At 34.6% G+C, this 22816-nt stretch overlaps 2 protein-coding genes across 2 annotated transcripts; both read right to left on the bottom strand.

Annotated features, from left to right (window-relative positions):
- Positions 1 to 3527: 3527 nt before the first annotated feature.
- LOC126494615 (olfactory receptor 2L13-like) lies at positions 3528 to 4466 on the bottom strand. The gene has a single exon (XM_050132058.1). The coding sequence runs from the start codon at positions 4464 to 4466 to the stop codon at positions 3528 to 3530; it is 939 nt and encodes a 312-aa protein (XP_049988015.1).
- Positions 4467 to 21084: 16618 nt separating this feature from the next.
- Positions 21085 to 22026, bottom strand: LOC126494624 (olfactory receptor 2AJ1-like). The gene has a single exon (XM_050132064.1). It carries the CDS (start codon positions 22024 to 22026, stop codon positions 21085 to 21087), a length of 942 nt encoding a protein of 313 aa, XP_049988021.1.
- Between the last annotated feature and the right edge of the window lie 790 nt (positions 22027 to 22816).

The raw sequence follows: 22816 nt of genomic DNA, 5'->3' as shown, positions 1-22816 counted from the left end.
CAATTTTCATTCAGCACTGTGTACAAGGTTTTGTACTTTACTCCATTTCTATTTTTGATATCTAGGTTTGTTCTTTTATGGTCAGATAGTACATAGAATGTTATTGCAGTGACCATAAAATTGCTGCATCCTGACATATTGTCAATTTTCTAGAAAGTTTCATGGCTTCTGAGGAGGTAGTTTATTTTTCAGTGTTTGGATGTACTGTTCTGTAAATTCTATTAGATGTATCTGATTTAAAATGTTATTCAACTCCAGTGTTTCTCTATTTGTTTTTGCTTAGATAACCTGTTTATTGATGAGAGAGAGACATTGAAATTACCCTCTATTACTGTGTTGGGGTCAATCTGTGATTTTTTTTTAGTTGCTTCTTTTATGAAATATAGCACTAGTTTTTTCAAGAATATATGTTTAGAATTATTATATCCTCTTGCTAGGCTTTTTCTTTAATGAGTATATAATGTCCTTTTTAACTCTTTTGATTAATTTTGGCTTAACATTTATTTTGTCAGATATTAGACTAGTTATACCTTTTGCTTGTATGTTGATTTGAATGAGAATGACACCCGTTGGCTTATATATTTTATCACTTACTCCCTAGATGCTAGAAGTCTTTAGAGGAGGATTAAGAGGTATGGCATTATTAGAGGTGGAGTATCATTGAGATAAGGCCTTAAAGTTTCAAGAGCCCATATGAGGCCCAGTGTCTCTCTACCTTCAAATTGTGGACCAGATGTAAACTCTCATCTGGTGCTACAGAAACATGCCTGCTTGCCTGTTTCCTACTTCCCTCTATGACAGTCATGGATTCACTGTCTGAAATTTTATTTTTATTTATTTATTTATTTGTTTTTTGTTTTTTTTTTTTGTTTTTTTTTTTTTTTGAGACAGGGTTTCTTTGTAGCTTTGGTGCCTGTCCTGGAACTATCTCTTATAGACCAGGCTGGCTTCGAACTCCCAGAAATCCTCCTGCCTCTGCCTCCTGAGTGATGGAATTAAAGGCATGCACCACTACCGCCCGGCCACTGTCTGAAATTTAAAGCAAACTCTCAATTAAATAATTTTCATGAATTACCTTAATCATGGTGTCTCTTTTTGACAATAGAAAAATAACTAAGACAGATTGGAAAACCTTTTTCATCCTTTTACCCTTAGGTTATGTCTATCATTGATTATGAGTTGTGTTTCTTGGATGCAGCAAAAGGTTGGGTTTTACTTTTTATTAAATCTTTGTGTGTGTGCCTTTTTATTCATGAATTAAGTTATTAATGTGTGAATTATTAATAAATAATTATTAATTTGTATAATTTTGTGGTGTTATTTTCTTAGAACTTAATTATTCCAGAATTATTTATTCTTTGTGACCTCTTAAGTATGTTTAATCCTCCTTTCAGAATAAAGTATTCCTTCCAGTGTCATATGTAAAGCTGGCTCAGTGAACACAGATTATATAAGTCTGACTTTTGCTGTGGGAAGTTTTTATTCTCCTACTGGTTTGACATAAGACTTGATACACTGAATCTTATAGAGGAGAATATAATGATTATCTAAATCATTCAGATATGCGTTTAAAACCTAATTTATCAGAGAAGCAATGGAAAGGTAGCCAGTGACCTCCTCTCTTCTATTTTTCCTTCATCCAAGAGGCTATGTGTCTTTCTAAATGCTTTCTTACTACTTCCCATGTCTCTCTATATGTCATTCATCTTCCAAAACCTCTATCACTAATTTTGGTTCTCTAATAGCTAGCTCCACCTTCTGATTCAAGGTAAATGTTATAGACAAAACAGCACAGTAGTGTGAACAATTCTCCTGCAAAGATTCCAACCTTTTGTGTAAATAAAAGGGAAAGATTTTAACTCTAACATAGCAAATCTGTATATAATAAGAACAATTATCAAGAAAGAAATGCATTAACAATGTGTAGTCTATTAGTATTTGGCAAATTCAGAGAAATACTCTATTATCTATCTTATCTTCATAAGTCCAAAGTTTTGTACTTGATTTAGTTTCTATCATAAATACAGAAAATGTAACAATAACTATGTAATCTTCAAGACCATTAGAAATCTGAGAAGCATAAATATTATCTGATTAAACAGGAAGTGCAAGTAGGCAAATTTCAAAACTATAGAAATGACAGAACCTACTGACTGCCAGCAAAGTCATTCTAAGAATCCTCTGCAACATTGGAGAATCCATCTTCAACCTACAGGCCTAGGTTATCTGAGAAACCTTCTTTGAAGTAGGAATTTTTGAAGGGCTTTACATTCTTGTTTTGTTTTTTTGTTTTTTGTTTTTTTGCAAAGTTCAGCAATTACCTTTTCTTGTGTCCTCATTGTCCGATTAATTTGGACTATCAGCAGTCAAAGTACGGACAGTTTCTTACCCAGTGACTTTATTGCCACTATGAATATAAACTCCATATGAAGGTTCTTTGATGCCCATAATCTTTTTTGAAGTAAATTGGCACTGCCAGAGATATACATGTTTCACTGTCATAAAAAGCCTTCTGTTATTAACACATTTTAAATGTCATATTCTGCAGGTCTCTGAAGTGTTGGAAGACTATTTATTTAAAATGCCTCTCTGACCTTGAAAACATATGTAACATGTAACATGATTATAATGTAACATGATTATAAATTTGAATGCTATAGATGACTGAATATTAACCTCTCTTTATTATTCTCAATAGCTTTCAAGGGTTAGAACTTTATGTTTTTAAATGAGTTGTATAATATCTTAAACAAGAATAGAAACTTATTATAATATAATAAAAAATAACTTAACTTTGTACCAATCTGCAAAAGTATCTTAAATGAGAGGGGAAAAATATAAATTAAATAACAAAAATAACCTTAAATTTGCATCAATATGCAAAAATCCATACCAATGTGAAATATTTGGAACTAGTGATTGTTTTTCTGACTTAAAAGAAGATTCAATAATAAGCAATTTTGTCCCATCATTTCTAAACCACCCCTTTTTTCTTTTCAAAATGAGATTCTAAAATCTCCTTTGCTTAGTTTCTCTCCTGTCCATGTATAAGAACAGCTTCTAAACAATCCCTATATATGTTGATATAAATCTATAATTCACCAAGCAACCCGAAACCAACCACCCTACCTTTTAGAAATTTGGATGCCATGTACTTAGAATTACTTCCTGTTGTCTCAGGGCTATGAATCATGCACCAGAGATAGATCCTGGTCCTACTGCAAGGGGCCATTCGGATAGTCTAAGTTTCACCACTTATAAGAATATTTGTACACTCATAAGATAAATTGTGTTGTATTATGTTAGGATAGTAATTCATTGTCTAATTTTGTTACTGGTATCATTGACTATAATGCTATAAAGTGAACATGTAAATAATTGCACTAGTGTGTAATAATAACATACTATTTCACCTTAACGCAATCATGAGAAAAGTTTGACATGTGTGGGGCACACATTATATTTCCAATAGATGACATTAGTCTAACATTCTTCAGGGGAACAGAAATATGATTAGAGAAGAAATATTAATGTTTAGTGGAATAGAATGTCCCAAAGGCCCTTGTCATAGCCCCGAGGACCTCCTTATTCCTCAGGCTGTAGATGATGGGGTTCATCATGGGGGTAAGGATAGTGTAGAAGACAGCCAGAATCTTATCTTCTGTGGGAGAACGCAGACTCCTAGGTCGAAGATAAGTGTAGACAAAAGGTACATAGTAAAATGTCACCACAGTTAAGTGAGTTGAACACGTGGTGAAGGCCTTTTTCTTTCCCTCTGTTGAGCGCATATGAAAGACAGTAAAAAGAACCCTTCCATAGGAAGCTGTGATGCCAAGAAAAGGAAGTAGGAGAAACAGGCTTGTGCTCACAAACACAATGTACTCATAAACCCAAGTGTCCATACAGGCCAGCGGAAGCATGGCTGGGACATCACAGAAGAAATGGTTAATGGACCTAGAATGGCAGTAAGGAATGTGAAAGGCATAGACTGTATGCGCCATGGAGTTAATGGAGCCCAGTGTCCAAGATCCTATGATCATCTTCAGGCACATCATTTTGCTCATGCGGATAGGATAATGAAGAGGGTGACAGATGGCCACAAAACGGTCATAGGCCATAGAGGCCAAGAGCAAACCCTCACAACCTGCCATAGCGATAAAGAAAAATGCTTGAATTCCACAACCCAGAAAAGAAATGCCTTTCTGGTCAGAGAGGAAGTTGAATGCCATCTTGGGAACAGTGGTAGAAATATGAATCAGGTCCATGAGAGAGAGCTGACTGAGGAGAAAGTACATGGGGGTGTGGAGCCTGGGATCCACACGAATGAGGTGGATCATTGATGAGTTGCCAAGCAATGCTACAGAAAACATGAAGATGATAATCAGCAAAAGCAGAAGGCCTATTTGATTCTGTGGAAACAATCCTAACAAAGTAAAATCACTTGAGGTCTGATTGCATTTCTCCATGAAAATGTATTGCTTTCTTTTTCTTGAAAAGGTGACCTGAAAATAAAATACGCTTAACATATAAAGTAGAAAAAGAGAATAAAGAGGAACTGGCTTATAATAAGTGCATGTGCTCAATTGTTCTTCCCCAAGAACCATCCTTCTGTTAAACTTTTTTTGAAATCTGAGCTAAATGTTTCTTTCCTCTTATCTCTGGCCCAGTTCTCAATTCAGAGATATCTCTATAATCATTTTAAAATCAAAGTGGCATCATAAGCAAAACAGCTCTCACACTTCCTCATATATAACTCCATACAACATCACTATTACTCAAGATCATCTCTCCTCCTTTCAAAACTAAGAAAGCCCTTGTCTTCTGCAACACTTGCTTCCTGGCCCTCTTCCTATAAATGGTCATACTGTAGACAGATCCCAGTGATCTGCTCCTTTGTGATCTGCCTCTAAAATTCTCCAATAAGTCTTTGTCTTTCCTGAAAATAACCACCACTCACAATTCACTGTTGTAGAACTAAAAAGTTTTGTGCATGCTCAGATCTTTGCTAGTCATAAAATGTTATATTTGTGAACTCATTTCCATAAGGGACACTTTGTTTTCTGTCAATTTTACTTATATCAATTGAATACACAGTCACAATGAAAGTGTTTGTACAACAAAATGCAATAAATGTCACACATTGCCATATATATATGTGTGTGTGTATATATATATAACATACATATATGTTATATCTTACAATTGTAAATTTTATACACATATGGCACAATAGTAAAATTTTGCTTATATGTACTGTTTTCTCTTCTTATGCAGCTCAGAACTTTGTAATTCACTGTCAGGAGTGAGAAGCCCTTAGAAACCTGTACATGGGGGAAGGAAATGTGTAGGTGTACATTGTTTATTCTGCTCACTCATATTTTCCAATTGTTACATTTTCGTTTATTTATTTGTATTTGCCAGGAGGCAGGGGCCAAGTGCATGTTTATAAACTCAAGATTCCTTTTATATTTTGTAAGCAAGCATGGTAGACAAGGATAAGAGACAGCTGGCCTGGTACTTACCTTGGACCAACGAGGTATAGGCACTATATATGCAGGTCTTTGTAAAGTCCCCTAATCAAAGTGATGAACAAAAAATAGATTAAGAGGGAAACTAAAAGAAGCAAGTACAAGAAGATAAGTGATTGTGCAGGCCAGTTGTGAGGGCAATTATATGTGAAGAAGAGGACTTGGGATCTGATCTGATAAGATGAGAAAACAAGGAGAGTAGTGTGTTCTTAGGTACATTTCTAGACCTCAAAGGATGTCATGCTCAGAAAGGAGCTGCTCTGGGGACCAGGCAGAGAAGACTACTTAGATGGAATAAGAATATCTGATAATTTACCTGAATTTGAAAACAAATTCACACATCCAAAAATACTTGCTGTAAACTGGTGACATGAGGACAATGTGATGTCTGCCTGGACGTAGGCTCCTGTATGATAATTCACTGCTGTCTACCCACTGCAACCACACTTACAGCAGATATTTAACATGTGTGTATGTTGAAAGGAAGAAAACATTATCCTTATAGAGAATAGGTTATCATGGTCGTGCTGAGAAAATTAGCAACATCAGGTTTAATATCCAGTCATATGAAACATGGCTTGTGAATGATGAAGAATATATTATCAGCATTATCATTTACTTCCTTGAACACTGGTTTAGATATAGGACCAGTTACCATTACATCATCCTCTCAGGAGTGTTCACTAACCATCTTTGCACACAGTTTGTAGTAATCTTACACTTCATGTTTGATTCTAGAATAAGAATGTGCAGGTATGTGCTCACAGATCACTTCTTGTTGATTCATAAACATGCTCTGAGAATAGTTACTGCAGTAATTATTTTGTTTCCAATGTTTAGAAACTGTTATCTTGGCAGTTAATATGGGGAAATAGTTATATTTAGGGAGCAGATACCTGGAACATAATGTTTAAGATCTAAGACACTGATCTAAACTGAGCTAAAGATTTATGGCCACTAAAGATAATGTTAGATACTAGCGCACGCGCGTGTGTGTGTGTGTGTGTGTGTGTGTGTGTGTGTGTGTGTTTTAAAGACAGTGTGTCTTTGTGTAGCCATGGCTGTCCTGGAACTTACTTGGTAGACCAGTCTGGTCTTGAAATGATACATTCACCTGCCTGTGACTTTCAAGTGCTGGGATTATAGGCATTTACTGCCACCACCCTGCTGAATATAAGCTTTTTTCAACATGGTAACAGAAAGAATAGTATTATTGATTATAGTTTAGCTTTAAATCTTCCAGTGACTGAAAGGCAGATGTAATGTTAGTGTGCCTGTTAAGCATTCCAAAAGATGAAAAGAACTTAGACATGTTTAAAGACCTGTTGTAAAAGTCTTATTGTATAAGAGTGCTGCAAATGCAGAATGCTAGAATAATTTTGCCAAAGTCACAGATATGTAAACAAAACAGGGACACACAGTTATGAAAAATATCTACAAAGCACAAGACCAGACAGGTAATTGAGCATCAGTCTCTGCTCAGTCTTAAAAACTCCATGTGACTCTGGAGAAAAAGAACCTCAATGAGCTGCCTGTGTTCAACATATATTAGGTCCTCCAGAATTGTCATTATCTTTCTTCCATTCCACATTGTGACTGTTGAGAAACCTCAATAACAGAAAAATACAGCATCTTATTTATGGTCAAGCATTCATAAACAGCACACACTGTAGAATTCAAACATGATTACATTTTTCTCTTGCATTTAAGTTCACTAATATCATTCTAATTGGTTATGAAAACCCTAAGAATGGCTTCCTCAGTTCAAGAAAACCATACTTTGAGAAATTCTCCTCGTTATCCTCACCCAGACCAGCTGTGCTCAATAATGTGTTCTGGGCTTAGTCTATCCAAGGATCTTATACTTGTGTTTGTATTTGTGAGAAAAAGGTACCTTTCCAGAACAGTCACCCCTGCAGACAGTCTCTGGGTCCTGAGAAATCTTCAGCTCCCCATTTTTTCATGTCCCCTGCCAGGCATGCCACAAGATAGTCTCTCTGTGCAACATCCTCAGTTGAACAAGAGTCCCTTCTTCCACAAAAATATAAGAAAGAAACTTTAAAGAATTATCTACTAGTCTTTCTTCTTATATACGATGAAACCAATATAACATCATTAATCTCATGAAATATTTACATGTTCATTGTTTGTATACAACATCATTTCTTACTAATTATTTTTAAAGGAAATGTGGAATTATCTCCCACAAACTATATTGCTGAAAGAAAATGACAAATGTCTTATTTTATATGCATAACTTTGAAACACCAAGCCTGACATGCTCCCCCTTTTCCTCTAATTGATCCCTCAAGTCGAAATCTACAGAGAACAAAGCCTTGGAAATTTCTCGTGACTTGGCTGCTCTGAGATAGCTGAGTTAACTTTAGAGAAATAAATACATGACAGTCACCATATCTGTAATCACAGAATGTCTGAAGAGACTAAAGAGGGTGACTGCATTAATTCAGAATATGACTTGAGAGATATAAAAGAATATATATATATATATATATATATATATATATATATATACTCATTATTTAGTGTTGGGCCCCCACAAGGTTCCACATTGATATATGGATATGCTGATCTAGTCAGAAGTTGTACTCCAGTCACAGATTGATGCAGAGGTTTTGTTGTAATGTACATTCAGACTCAGGGTCATCCATGCTGACAGATCCAAGCATAATGAATTTCAAAACAAACAGAAGACTGTGACCTTGCCCTCATTTTTAGAGTTTCTATAATCTGAGGAATGCTTCACTAACCAGGAGGATTATGCTATTTACATGTAACATAAAAATTAGGAGCCTTGTAATCTTACTGTCCTACTCAATCCACAGTAAGTGGATCAATGAACACTTGGAGTATGTCAAATATTTATGTGTGTCCCGAGTCTCTTTATAGAAAGAGATGAGAAATTGTTATTGAATGGCATTCAACTCAAAAGCATTAGTGATGGGTGTGATAGGTACCAAATTTTACAAAGAGTTCCACCCTTTCAAAACTACTACTGGGAAAGTTATAAATGAAAATGAATGTTTAATATTATTATTTTTGAATAACTTCTATACATATTTGTTGCATTGTCTACAATACTTAGGGTTTTAGCTGGGGTCATCCTTGTGAAATCCTGGAAATTTTCCTAGTGCCATGTTTCTCACAAGCCCCATAATGGTCAGGGGTGCAGGAGGAGGGGAAGGAGTGAAAACTGGGACTGGTATGTAAATTTAGAAAAGATGGCTTAAAAAATAAGTATATAAATTTAAATTTAAAAAAATACAAAAAAAGACACATGGGTCTTGTCTAGATGGCTCTGCTAAGCTGGAAATTAACTGCTGATTCTGTCAATGTAACTGGGACAGGTGTTAATTTATGACTTCTTTAGTTCTGTAACTATGCAACTTCATGTAACATGTAACGTGTAATTTCAGGTAACTTGAATGCATGTCCCTGAGCTGTTAGTCATTCATATTTAGCTCAGAATAAACCATTTTCTTCAAAAAATGAAATGCTCAATAACAGGTAGGGGGAAACAAGACCCCCCACAGAGATAGATTGCATAATGCCTTATTAACCTTGAATGATCTTAATGCTAATAAGAAAGGAACAACAGCAGTGGAGACATTGGACAATAGGAAAAACTTCTGAGTTAAATCAGCCTGGGTATTTCAAAGATGTGTTGACTTCAGAATGGAAACCAGGATATGTGCTATGTTGGTAAAGAGGTTTTGCTTTTGTTTCCACAGGAGAAGAAAAGCTATGGATATTATCAAAATTAATTAAGATTCAATTCAAACAAAAGACATCTCTTACTAAGGAGAAATGATAGCTCATCAATCAATGTAACAATTCTACTAGTTGTAATGAAAACTCATAAGGGTCTAAGTGGGATTCTGATTTTTATCTCTACAGGAAGAGAGAGAGAAATAACTTAAAGAAATAACAAACCTTGAACATGCGGACATCTAAAAAGAAAGGAAAGCCATACAGAAGAAAAGTTACCAAACAAAGAAAAATCTGATCTATGCTAACAATATTCTCTGCAGTGTAAAATCTCACTGTCTAAACATCTATACTCTTTATCTCTTTACTTCTCAGAAAATGTGTAGTCCTGACTCAATTAAAAAACCAAAGACAGCTTTGGAGTTGGAGGATGTCTCTCTTCTCTAAATCTAAGGATGTTGTTAATAGAAAAATTCATGCTTTCTGTCTCATAGCAGAGTAGCCACTAGGTATAAAACAGAAGAAAACCAAAGTTCTAGGGACTATTGTTGTCTTCTTATCAGTAGGTGGAACTTTCAACATATTAGGACAAAAAAGCAAATTGTAATACATGCACAAAATGTGAAATAACATCTTGCATCCTATATAATTATGAATTAAAGCTGGAAAACATCAGCAGAAGACACACAAATAAGTGTAATCTAAACAACTCACTACAAAGTGAATATTGGGTATTAATAGTAACTAAGAAATAATTTTTAAATATTTGCTTAAGCTTTCAATCACTATATATGGAGAAAACAAGCTATTACATGACAAAACCAGATTTAAACATACCTATCCTTACAGAGAGTACTAGAATGAAAACTCCAAACAAATAAAATTAACTGTACCTACAAAAAGACAAAGAACAAATAACCATACACCAGCAAACACCAAAGAAGGGAAACACACAAACATTCCCACTGAAAAATAACAGGAATTAACAATTCACCTATAAATGACACAGGCTACAAGCCAAGTGGTGGTAGCACATACCTTTAATCCCAGTAATCAGGAGGCAGAGACAGGTGGATCTCTGTGTGTTCAAGGGCAGCCTGGTCTACAATAACTAGTTCCAGGGCAAGTTACAATTCTACAGAGAAACACTGAGGTCTCAAAAAAATGACACAGGCTTATAGACTAGATTTTTAAAAACATGACTCATTTTTCTGCTGCATACAAGAAACACACCGCCACCTCAAAGACAACATTACCTCAAAGTGAAGGATTGGGAAAAGATTTTCCAATCAAATATACCTAATACCTGATACTGTAACCACACAAAGACTCATCTAAGAATGAGATTACAGACTAATCTCCCTAATGAACGTTGATGCAAAAGTACTCAATAAAATATTGCCACACCAAATCCAAGGACATATCAAAAAATCATCCATCACGATTTAAGATGGTTTGATCCTAGTAATGCAGAGATGGATAAACTTATGAAAATCTGTCAATGTAATCCAATATATAAATTAACTGAAAGAATTATCATATCATGAGTTTCTGAAAAAGTCTTCAACAAAATCCAGTAACCATTTATGATACAAGTTTTGGAGCAATCAGGGATATAAGGAAAAAATCTAAACATAATAAAAACTATAAAAGAGCAAGTCAATAGTCAACATAAAATTAAATGTAGATAAACTCAAAGCAATTTTACTAGAATCAGGAACAAGACGAGGTTAATCCACTCTCTGCATATCTATTCTATATAGGACTCAAAGTGCTAGCTAGAGCAATTAAAAAAAAGGGGGGATCAAGGGAATACAAATTGAAAAAGAAGACATCAAACTTTGGTTATTGCACATTATATGATAGTATAAATAAGTGACTCCAAAAATTCTACAAGGGAACTCCTACACCTGATAAATACCTTCAGCAGGATACAATACTAACTCAAAAAAAAAAAAACAGTATCTCCCCTATATACAAATTATATGATAAAAGGACTGAGAAAGAAATCAGAGAAACATTACCCTTTCCAATAAGCACAAATAACATAAAATATCTTGAGATAACACTAATCAATGAAGTGAAAGTGAATATAATAAAAGAAACTAGGCCCTCTGAATGTGGCTAACAGTTATGTGGCTTAGGTAGTATTCAGTGCCACTGGCAGTGGTACCAGGATTTATTCCTAGTATTTGAATTGGTGTTTTGGATCCCATTTTCTTTGTAGGGATACCTTGCTCAGCTTAGATATAGAGACAAGGGTCTTAATCATGCCTCAAAGTGCTATGCCTGACTTTATTGACTCCCCGTAGGAAGATTTACCCTCTCTGTGGAGTGGGTGGGAGTGGGGTGGGGAGAAGATGGGAGCAACAAGAGGAGTAGAGGGAATGGCAACTGAGAATGTAAAATAAGAATAGATTGTTTTAAAAAATAAATAATATTTCTTTTTGTTTTTTCTCTATATTGAAAACAGATATTTTCTCATATAATGTATCCTAAATACAGTATTTCCTTCATCTACTTCTCAAAGTTCCTGCCCATCTTTTCTTCCATTTAGATCCACCACTTTTAGTCCCTCACTAGTAAACAATCAGGCTTCTATGGGATAATAATAATACATAGGACAAAACCTAATACCAGACTATGACAGCACTAACACTGGCACTTACAATATTTCTGTCTCCTATTTGCCACAGTTCCCTGAACCCTGAACAGAGGTATTTGGTTGAAACATACTATTTAGGGTTCAGCGTTTCAAGGTCTTTCATTCTCTTATTATCTCTGGCTGTGGGTCTCTGTATTTCTTCCCATCTGCTTCAAGAAGAAGCTTCTCTCATGATAGCTCTGCAAGATGTTGATTTATGAGTATAGCAGAATGTTATTAGGAGTTATTTTATTGTGACATTCTTTTCATGGGAAAGGTTTTCAGTTTACCCTCTATTCATGGGTTGTCTAGTCTCTGTTTCTTGCAAAGGCTAGCAGTGTGATTTTGGTTGGTTACTACTACAAGTTTTGTGCCACCATTGCACTAGCATATCTTGCAGACAAGACACAAATATAAATTAAAAGGTTTGTGACTGCATTTGTGTTTTGTTAGCATGCAGTGAACCTTCTGTACCAGACTCTAGCATACAGTGGTGAAAGGGCTACATAGGCACTAGATCTAATTCTCCGTTTTCATTGAGTTGTGAAGACATCGTGTTTAGAAATAAGATCTTGCTGTCCTCAGGTGGTGGTGGCGCATGCCTTTAATCCTAGCACTCAGTAGGCAGAGGCAGGCAGGGTTCTGAGTGTTTGAAGCCACTATGGTATACAAGAGCTAGTTCCAGACAGGCTCCAAAGTTATAGAGAAACCTTGTCACTAAAAACAAATTAAACAAAAAACAAACAAAAGACCTTGCTGTTGGTGAAGAGTAACTTAGAGTCTAGGCAAATAGCAGAGATTGTTTGGGTGTTTACATTTGGCCAACAACTCAATTAGATGTAACCCATTCCTGCATCTCAAAGTTTCACAGGGTAACAAGAGATATCCAGTTGAAGCTCCCTCTCCCCCGTTTTTCATTATCATATCACTTCATTTAAATCACCTTCATAAATGTATATATTTTAGGATGTTCCACTCTATTAGATTTTCATATTACCCCTAAAAATGTCCACTAATTTTAGCTGTATCTCCCTATATTCCTCCCTTATTTGCATCTTCTTCCCCATCCCATCTAATCTTTGATGAAAATGAAAACAAAACAAACACAAGCCAATGAAACAAGGAACTTCTAAGAGGCAAGTGCACAAGAACAAGTGACTATGTAAAAAAAATGAAGTTATTTCATATCAATACTTTAATAATACATTTAAAAGCTTTAGAAAACCAAGAAGAAATGAAACCCCCAAAAAGTATATGGGAAAATATGGTCAAACTCAGGACTGAAATCAGTAAAATATGAACAGCAAAACTAAAAAAATAATCAATGAAACAAAGAATTGGTTCTTTGAAAAAAAATGTCACTAGATTGACAATCTTTAGCCAGATTACCCAAAGGTAAGAGAAAGAGGGATCAAAACTGATAAAATTAGGGCTCAAATTGTAACATTAGAAATTAGAAAATTCAGAGAATCATAAAAATCTGTACTCAACCAAGCAGAAAAATTAAAATAAATGGATTAATTTAGTGATATATACAACCAACCAAAGTTAAATTAAGATGAACTATACAACATAAACAGAGCTACAATATTAGTAAATAAAAGCAATAATTAAAAAAATCTCACAACTAAAAGGCCAGATAATTTCATTTTTAATTACAGATGAACTATATTTCATAATGTGTTATAGAAGGAGCAGGCCGTGTCCCTCCACCGGGCTAGCTTAACCCCAAAATAACCACACAGAAACTGTATTCATGTAAGCAGTGCCTGGCCTATTATCTCTAGCCCCTTATTGGCTAACTCTTACATATTAGTTTAACCCATCTCCATTAATGTGTATCTCCACTTGACTGTGGCTTACCAGCATGAGTCTAACCAGCGTCCATCTCAAGCAAGAGAAACATGGCTTCTTTTTGTAATTCATTTATTTCTTTATTAATTAATTAAAGATTTCTGTCTCTTCCCCACCTCCGCCTCCCCTTTCCCTCCCCCTCCCCCAATCAAGTCCCCCTCCCTCATCAGACCAAAGAGCACTCAGGGTTCGCTGCCCTGTGGGAAGTCCGAGGACCACCCACCTCCATCCAGGTCTAGTAAGGTGAGCATCCAAACTGCCTAGGCTCCCACAAAACCAAAAGGTGCAATAGGATCAAAAACCCATTGCCATTGTTCTNTGAAGAATGGATGAAGAAAGTATGGAATATATACATATTAGAGTACTACTCAGCAGTAAAAAACAAGGACTTCTTGAAGTTTGCAGGCAAATGGATGGAAATAGAAAACACTATCCTGAGTGAGGTAAGCCAGACCCAAAAAGAGGAACATGGGATGTACTCACTCATATTTGGTTTCTAGCCATAAATAAAGGACATTGAGCCTATAATTCGGGTTCTTAGAGAAGCTAAATAAGAAGGAGAACCCAAAGAAAAACATATAGGCATCCTCCTGAATATTAGCCTTCATCAGGAGATGAAAGGAGACAGAGACAGAGACCCACATTGGAGCACCGGACTGAAATGTCAAGGTCCAAATCAGGAGCACCAGGAGAGAGAGCACAAGCAAGGAACTCAGGACTGCGAGGGGTGCACCCACACACTGAGACAATGGGATGTTCTATCAGAAACATGGCTTCTTGACTCTGCCCTTCTTCCTCTCAGCATTCCATTCTGTCTCCCTGCCTAACTAAGCTGCTGCCCTATCAAAAGGCCAAGGAAACTTCTTTATTCAACCAATAAAAGCAACATAAATACAGAAAGACCTCCTACACCAATAACGTATAAAAACTTCATGATTTCATATTTATTTACCACTGAAGAGTATTCCATAATGTGTATTTACCACATTTTCATTAGCTGAAAGACATTTAGTTGTTTCCATTTCCTAGATCGGGTGAATAGAGCAGCAATCAATACAGATGAGGAAGGATCTGTGACGTAGGTTATCCAGCACATTAGGAATATGTACTATCTCTGTAGTAGGATATATAGTACTTTAAGAATATGCCAAGAAGTGTCATAGCTATATTCTATGTTAGATTTACTTTTACCTCTTTAAGAATTAGCCACACTGATTTCCATAGTGGCTGAACTAGTTTAGAGTCCAACCAAGAGTAAACAGATGTTGCCTTTTGAAGCATTCTTCACCACTACAGTCCAAAATATCTTTCTATTAAAAAGGTAATTATTTTCTAAATGATAATCCATGAGGCAATATTTGAAACAAAGAAAATATACATAATGTGTCTCAATATATATGAGTCATAAGTACTGGCATAAGATAATACTAAGTCTTATGTTTTTTATTTAAATCAGTTATCTGTTAAAAGTGTAATAGATATTTAGAAATTGCTTTTGATAACAAGTCTTTTCATTTGAATCAACAGAACAATCAATGGAAGGCAAAATTCTGACATTTCCATGTTGCTTTATAATTATTTTGAACGACCTGTTTCCTTTTGTGGTAAAGCTGTTAATCAATTAATAAATATTTTATCTAAATGGTTGCATCTTTCTTTAATGATAAAAGTACAGATACAAGCTATTGCCATGCTTACAGTAAAAAGATAATTTGCTGAGGACTTTAAAAGGACTTTTTTGCAGTGCATCTTTAACATGTGGTAGAATTTCAAGGTAAATTTATTTGGGTCTATTTGGGTTTTTTTGTTATTGTTTGGTTTGGTTTGGTTTGATTTGTTTTTTGTTCTTTGGGGATTTTGGCAGAAGACTTTTGATTATTGTTTCAATCACCTTATTGGCTATGAGTCTGTTTAGGCTGTTGAATCCTTCCTGGTTTACGTTTGGTAGATAAATTGGATCTCAAAATTCAAGCACTTCATTAAGATTGTCTGACTTAATGGAATACAAGACTTTAAAGATTTCCCTTATAATATTATGATAGTATTTGCTGTTCATTGTAACTTTTCCTTATTCATTCCTGGTTCTGTTAAGTTGGGTCATCTCTTTACTTGTTTTGGGTGTCAGGTCAAGGATCTGTCAATCATGTTTGTGCTGTTAAAGAACAAGCTCTTAGATTCATTGATTCTTTGTACTACTTCTTTGTTTCTAGGTTATTCTTTTCTCATATGATTTTTATTATATCTTGCCATCACTGAGTTTGAGATTAGTTTGGTTTTTCTCTGGCTTGAATTGCATCAAGTCATTTATTATCAGTCTCTCGGAATTTAAAACAAAGGCACTTAGAGCTGTCAATTTCTCTTATAGGACTGCTTTTAATGTGGTCCAGAGGTTTTGTTGTGTTGTGATTTCATTTGCACTTATTTATAGAATTTATGTATATTTTTGCTTCTTCTTTGACACTTTCATCATTCAGCAATGAGTGGTTTAATCTTGAGTCTGGGTAATTACTGAATATTTTTAGTTTATTGCATTTTGGTAATATATAACAAATGGAGTTAAATCCGTTTTATAAATTTATTATGATTAATTTTGTTTTGTTTTCAAGGATTGCTCTATTTTAGAAAAACTTCTATGTGTGTACATATTCTGATATTTGGGTGAAATATTCTGTGTATATCAGTTAAGTCCATTTCATATATAATGTCATTTAATTTTCATGTTTTCTGTTTGTTTTCACAGAGATTGACAGTCAATTAGAGAAGATGAGATATTAAAATAGCCTGTTATTATTAAGTGGGTGTTCATTTGTGTTTTTTATTCCAAGAGTCTGTCTTTTATAAAACTATGTATGCCAACATTGGGTGTATATGTGGTTTAGAGTTGAAAGGTCTTCTAAATTGTTCCATTTATTAGAATAAAGTGACCTTATTCCTCTCTTATGACAAGTTTCAGTTTGGTACCTATTTTATCTGATATTTGGATATGAATGTTTACTTCATTGCTTGTTCCATATGATTGGAATACTTTTAATAAATCCTTACATTTTAAGGCAGTGTCTGTCTTTCAAGATGGGTTTCTTGTGTATAATGAAAACTGGATTGTATTTCCTTATCCATTTGCCTAAAGTGTGTCTATTGATTGATTTCAGAGTTAGGGCCAATAATATTAAAGATTAGTATTTAAAACTATGTTGAGTACCATCATTATGTTGCTGTTTTTCTTTTTAGTCATGCTTTGTGTTTCAGGAATATAATCTTCATTTAGTTTCTTTCTAAAGTATCTCAGCTATGTTTATTGCTTTCTCTATTCTATAGCATTGCTTTCAGTGTTCTCCATGCAGCAGCTGGTTTGGTGAATATGAATTCTTAGCCTGTTTGTATTATAGAAAGTTTTTTTCTTTCTCCCATAACAATGTCAGATACTTTTGCTGTGTAAAATAGTCTAGATTGGCATCTGTCATCTTTTGGTATGTAAAGTAATTTATTGACCCTCATAGATTTAAGTAATCATTGATAAAGATGTTTTTCTGTTGGGTTTTATTTATACATGTCTTATGATTTTCCTTTTTCAGCTTTCAATACTCTTTCTTTATTCTTTATACTTAGTGTTTTAACTTTAGTATAAAATGGGGATGGTTTTTTTGGTCTTGTCTATTTGATGTTCTATGTACTTTTTGTATCTGTATAGATATGTGTTTCCTTGATTTAAGAAAGTTTTCTTCTACAATCTTGCTCAGGACCTCATCTACACAATTGACCTGGGAATACGCTCCCTGAGCTAATATTATATTTAAAAGATTTGCCCTTTTCTTGCTGTAACACAAATTCTTGGATATTCTTTTCCTGTACCGTTTTCATTTTTTATATTCACCATTTCTGTGATCTAATGATGAATCTTTACCTGCACGACTTGATCTTCTACTTGATGAATTTTCCCCCATAATATATTAATTTAGGTTATTGAATATTTCAATTCCATCTTCAAAACAGCTTTAGTTTTCTATATCAAACTTGAATTCTGGATCATCAACACCATTTTATTTAACTATAGGATTTTGGGGGTTTGGACAACACTTAGATACTTATTACTGTTGCAAATTCATTGGTATATTTGTTTCTGCTTTCTTAAACCACCTTGAAATTCTGTTATCTTTTATGAATGCTACTTAAGAATTTGTACTGGTTTGAAGTAGACAGTTCTCACTAGAGAGTGTTTATCTAGGATTGCTGTGTTTATAGGGAGGCATATTTGTTTGATCTATATTGTTTGCCTTTTGGTGATGAGTCATGTAAATATGTACCCTTTTTAATTGTGTGTCTGCTATGTACTCAGTAAACTTGACAGGAACAAGGATATGCATCCTGGACAAGACTGGAGGTTGTGAAGGTATGGGAGAAAATCCTTGGGCTGAGAAAAGTGACTGAATGTTGGTACCAGGCTCAGTCTGAGGGGTAATGTGGCTACAATGCTTTAGAGTTAAAAGGATAAAGTTATCAGCATGGCCTGAGCACAGATGTATTTGCCAGGGTTGATCACAAGACACATTCGACACAGGGAATCAGATATGATGGACAAAGTAAGTGAGTTGAGGTAGGATGTGTATCCAGATCTATTCCTAGAGCTAAGTCATTCATTTGATCTTTGGAATAGGGAATTTAGAAGATTCTTTTTCCAGATTCAAGCAATTATCCATTGGGGGAAGTCTCAACCTGGAGTAATCATCTGTTGAAAACCAGTCTATCTTCTTGAGCAGTCAATCTCCTTGGGAAGTAGTTCAGGAACTTTTTGGACCAACTTGGAGAAGGAGAATTGAGACAAGAAATGGTGTGATAACACAGAAACATTTGTCTTAAGAATCCAATTTAAATTTGGAGCTCTTGTCAAAAGACAAACCAAGGCTAATCAGATTCCTGCATTCATTCCCTGAATGTAGTAACACTGTGAAATATTTATTCTGCCCCTCATTGTTACACTGTCTTTATTTTACAGGTATTCAAACCTAGCAAATTGGAGTTGTTGAAGCTGAGATCTTTTCCCCTTAAAACTCAAAATACAATGGGAACAGAAATGAGTTTAGTCTAAATTTAGTGATTATAATTTACATGAGCACTTACTTGTAAATCCACTTGATACCAGATAAGTGATATAAACACACAAGTGCATGTAAACAATACTTATATACACATACAAATATGAGTGTCTATGGCCGAAAAACATAGATTTAGGTTGCCCCAATGAGATAAAAATTTTATGAATGTTTTGTGGCAACAGAACAAAGAAAGTCATAAATCAATATACTTTTCAGGTATATCAGTAGACATAGAAGCTAAGCTAGAGATGACCCAATCTAATTTTGAATTACACTCTAGGCATGGGACATTCACATCACTGTAGATTCATTGAAATTCTGATCAATCATGCTCTTCAGGATGACCTTCTTCCTTGAGCTTTTTATTCACAAGAGACAATAAAATGTTTGTATTTTGTTTGCTTTGATATTTTTGGTTCTTTTTGAGAGACAGGGAACATGAAAGTGAGAAGGTAGGTGAAGCATATATAGGAAGTGTTAAGGAGGAAATATGTGATCAACGTACATAGCATGGAATTTTTTAATTACGAAGAGAGGAAAAAGTTATATGTTTACATATATACATATATACATATATATTCTATAATGGTCTTTCTAAACATTGTGGGCTGAGTCCAGTCTGTGCATAAACAATTATAGTCAAATTCAGAAATACATATACATATATTCACAAAAATATGTATTGACATTATATATATGTGTGTGTATGTATGTATATATATATATATGTCAGGGATTCCATTTGACTTTTAAATTCTCCTAACAATAGTATGTCTTTATTGTTATGCTAGTATTTTTGACATGCTCTCCATTGAAATAACATGCTTTAGTATAAGGATAGGGAGTTACAAGAAAAAAATTATAATTCTGCATTGAGATAATACAATTTTATTTAAAAACAAATTGCTTTTTTATATCATCAAGCTTTTGAAGTTAAATTATTAGAAGATAATTTTGTAGTGCATTTAATTTCCTAAATACATGTTCCAGAATATTTTTTCTAAGACTTCTGTGCTATGTCTCCAGTTTATGCACAATATATCATAGTCAAATTCACAAAAAATGACATGCTAAATTGAAAACTATTTCTTTATTTTTTATCTTATAATATAGTTATATCATTTTTCCTTTCCTTTCTTCCTTCTAAATTATCTTATATACCTCTAATTATTCTCCTTAAAATTCCTGGCTCTTTTTGCATTAATTGTTGCTACATACAAAAATGTTTTGTTACTTTGTTTCCAGTTTTTCAAGCAAATTTTTACTAATATAAATAGATTCTGTTTTGCAAGTGTTATTGCAGGTAAACTAATTTATTTATAATTACATTCCCTGAGATAATATTGATAATAGTTTCTCTGTAACATATATACTTCCATAATCATTCTGGGTATGGAGAATTTTCATATGGAAAAAATGTTCAGAACATAAAAATCTGAAAATAACCTATCATAAAGAGAGTAACAAATTTTCCCTTAACTAAAATCAGTAGCATAAACCGCAGTAATTTACCAACATTGCAAAACATGTTGCACTTCAGTGACAGAGTATGAAATTTGAAAGTTATACATAGTAGCAAAGGTAATCAGAATAAACAAGTAAGAAGTATAATATCTACAGAATCATGAAATTCAAAATCCCACATTGAGGTCTTTACAGGAAAGTATATAATACAGAGGGGTATTGTGCAGTACTCTTTAGTAAGGATGACTCCTAACCTACAGTAGTACTATGACATGCTAACAGGTATTATGATCAGTATAGAAAATGCTACCACAAAAGAAAAAAGGGCATTTCCAGCAATTATAACTTATGATGTCTTCTTTTAAGTTACTTATTGTATTTTATTCATGCAACAATAATTAACAAAATATTGTATGTGATATGATTAAAATTTTCCCCAATTAAAACATTGTTTTCTACTCTGTTGCTAATAGTAGAACAAACTAACCAACTTTAATAGAAATGTTTGTTCTTTGCATTATTCTGGAAAATTGCTAGAAAATTTGTAGACATAATTCTACAATATGTAAAGAATATATACATACACTAGCGATATTTTCAGAATCTTTTTAGATAATATGTTTTTGTTGTCTTAGCACAGTATAGCAGGACTTTACCATAGGGCATCTGAATATGGAATGTAGATGTATGACTGTGGACAATTACACACTATTCTCAAGTAAATGTGTGAGCCAATCTAAGGAAGTGAGTTTGGAAAATCTGAAAAGCAGGTATTTTTCTATTCATTTTTATTCAGAAAATTATTTTGGACAATGTTTTTTACAGCCATGAGGACATCTTTATTCCTAAAGCTGTAGATTATTGGGTTGAGGCTGGGTGTCAAGATGGTGTAGAAGATTGCCAGAAACTTATCCTGGCCTGGAGTGTGGTATGAGTGAGGTCTCATATATGTGAAAATGAAGGGCCCATAGTACATTATGACCACAACCATGTGGAAGGAGCAGGTGGACAAGGACTTCTGTCGAGCCCCTGATTTCATTTGGAAGACAGTGAGGAGAATTTGCACATAAGATATAGAGATGATTGAAAATGGAATCAGTAGAAAAATGATGCCACTCACATAAACTCCTCGCTCATAGCGAGATGTGTCTACACAGGACAACTTCAACATGGCAGGTATTTCACAGAAAAAGTGATCAATAGCCCTTGAGTGACAAAAAGGAAAGTGGAGTGTTAAAGATGTGTGGACTATGGAGTTAAAAACCCCCACAAGCCAGGAACCTGAAGCCAGGAGCCCACTGGTGTTGTCCCTCATCAGCACAGGATAACGAAGTGGATGGCAGATGGCCACATATCGGTCATAGGACATGGCTGCCAGGAGAAGGCACTCACCTCCTAGCATGGTGAGGGACATAAATATCTGGAAGCCACAGCCTGTGAAGGAAATAGTTCTGCTGCCTGACAAATAGTCAGCAATCATTTTAGGCACAATGTTGGAAATGTGCAAGATATCCATAAAGGAAAGATGGCTGAGCAGGAAATACATAGGGGTGTGAAGTCGAGAATCCCTCTGGATTAGGAAAATGAGGAGGGCATTTTCTGTTATAGTCATAATAAAAATGAAAAATATAAATGAGAAAAACACCTGGCTCGTTTGGGAAGACGAGAACAATCCCAAAAGAATGAAGTCACTGCTGAAAGTTTGGTTCTCATGTCCCATTATGTCTCCTCCTATTTTACCTAAAAAGAGATGGTTATTTAATTAGAAAAGAGAAGTAAAATCTTATGCTCACTTATACATGTTTATGTAATAAAATAAGTTGATATATAATGCGTATTCACCACTAAATGCCTCATAGAGGGTCTCAGAGTGGGTATATTAAACAATATATAAATGAATTTCACCTAACAATTTAAAATATTTGGTGTGGAATGAACCTTTTATATTTTTTGTCTCATAGCTGCAATTACTTGAATATGTTTTACTTAAGTCCAGTCATTTATCAAATATATCTTTTACATCTGCACAACACTTGTAAGCTTCACTAGGGACTGCTATGGGTGGGGTTCTCTTCCAGAGCTCTACCTAGAATCTGGGCATGGTAAAATCATTCATTAATTAACTGAACCTGCTCTTTTGCATTCTGCTCCCCCCTGACATTTTGGGTAAAAGAAAATGAGCTCCAGTTATGAAATAAAGGAATAAAGAATGACACCAGCATGGATTGTGTAGGTGATTTCTTTTTTAATATCTTTTTTAATTTAGTAGATTAAAAAAAAAAACAAAGTTCCCACTCCCCTCCTCCCAGTCTCTCCACACACCCTCCCACCCCACTCCCATCTAATCCTCAGAGAGGGTAAGGCTTGTTGTGTAGGTGATTTCATGCTGAGTTTAATACAGTGGATGAGATTGTCCAGGTGTGAGACAGATATAGAGAGAGAGAGAGAAAGAGAGGGAGAGAGAGAGAGAGAGAGAGAGAGAGAGAGAGAGAGAGAGAGAGAGAGAGAGA

This window comes from Alexandromys fortis, unplaced genomic scaffold (assembly GCF_014885135.2).
Source record: "Alexandromys fortis isolate MF-2015 unplaced genomic scaffold, M_Fortis_MF-2015_v1.1 scaffold_334, whole genome shotgun sequence".
Lineage (NCBI taxonomy): Eukaryota > Metazoa > Chordata > Mammalia > Rodentia > Cricetidae > Alexandromys > Alexandromys fortis.
The sequence above is the reverse complement of the archived record's forward strand: the minus strand, read 5'-3'. Positions and strand labels throughout refer to the sequence as shown.

Bases quoted from the DNA above. Each gene is read 5' to 3' on its own strand.
- LOC126494615 (XM_050132058.1), bottom strand. From the start codon at position 4,466: ATGGAGAAATGCAATCAGACCTCAAGTGATTTTACTTTGTTAGGATTG.
- LOC126494624 (XM_050132064.1), bottom strand. From the start codon at position 22,026: ATGGGACATGAGAACCAAACTTTCAGCAGTGACTTCATTCTTTTGGGA.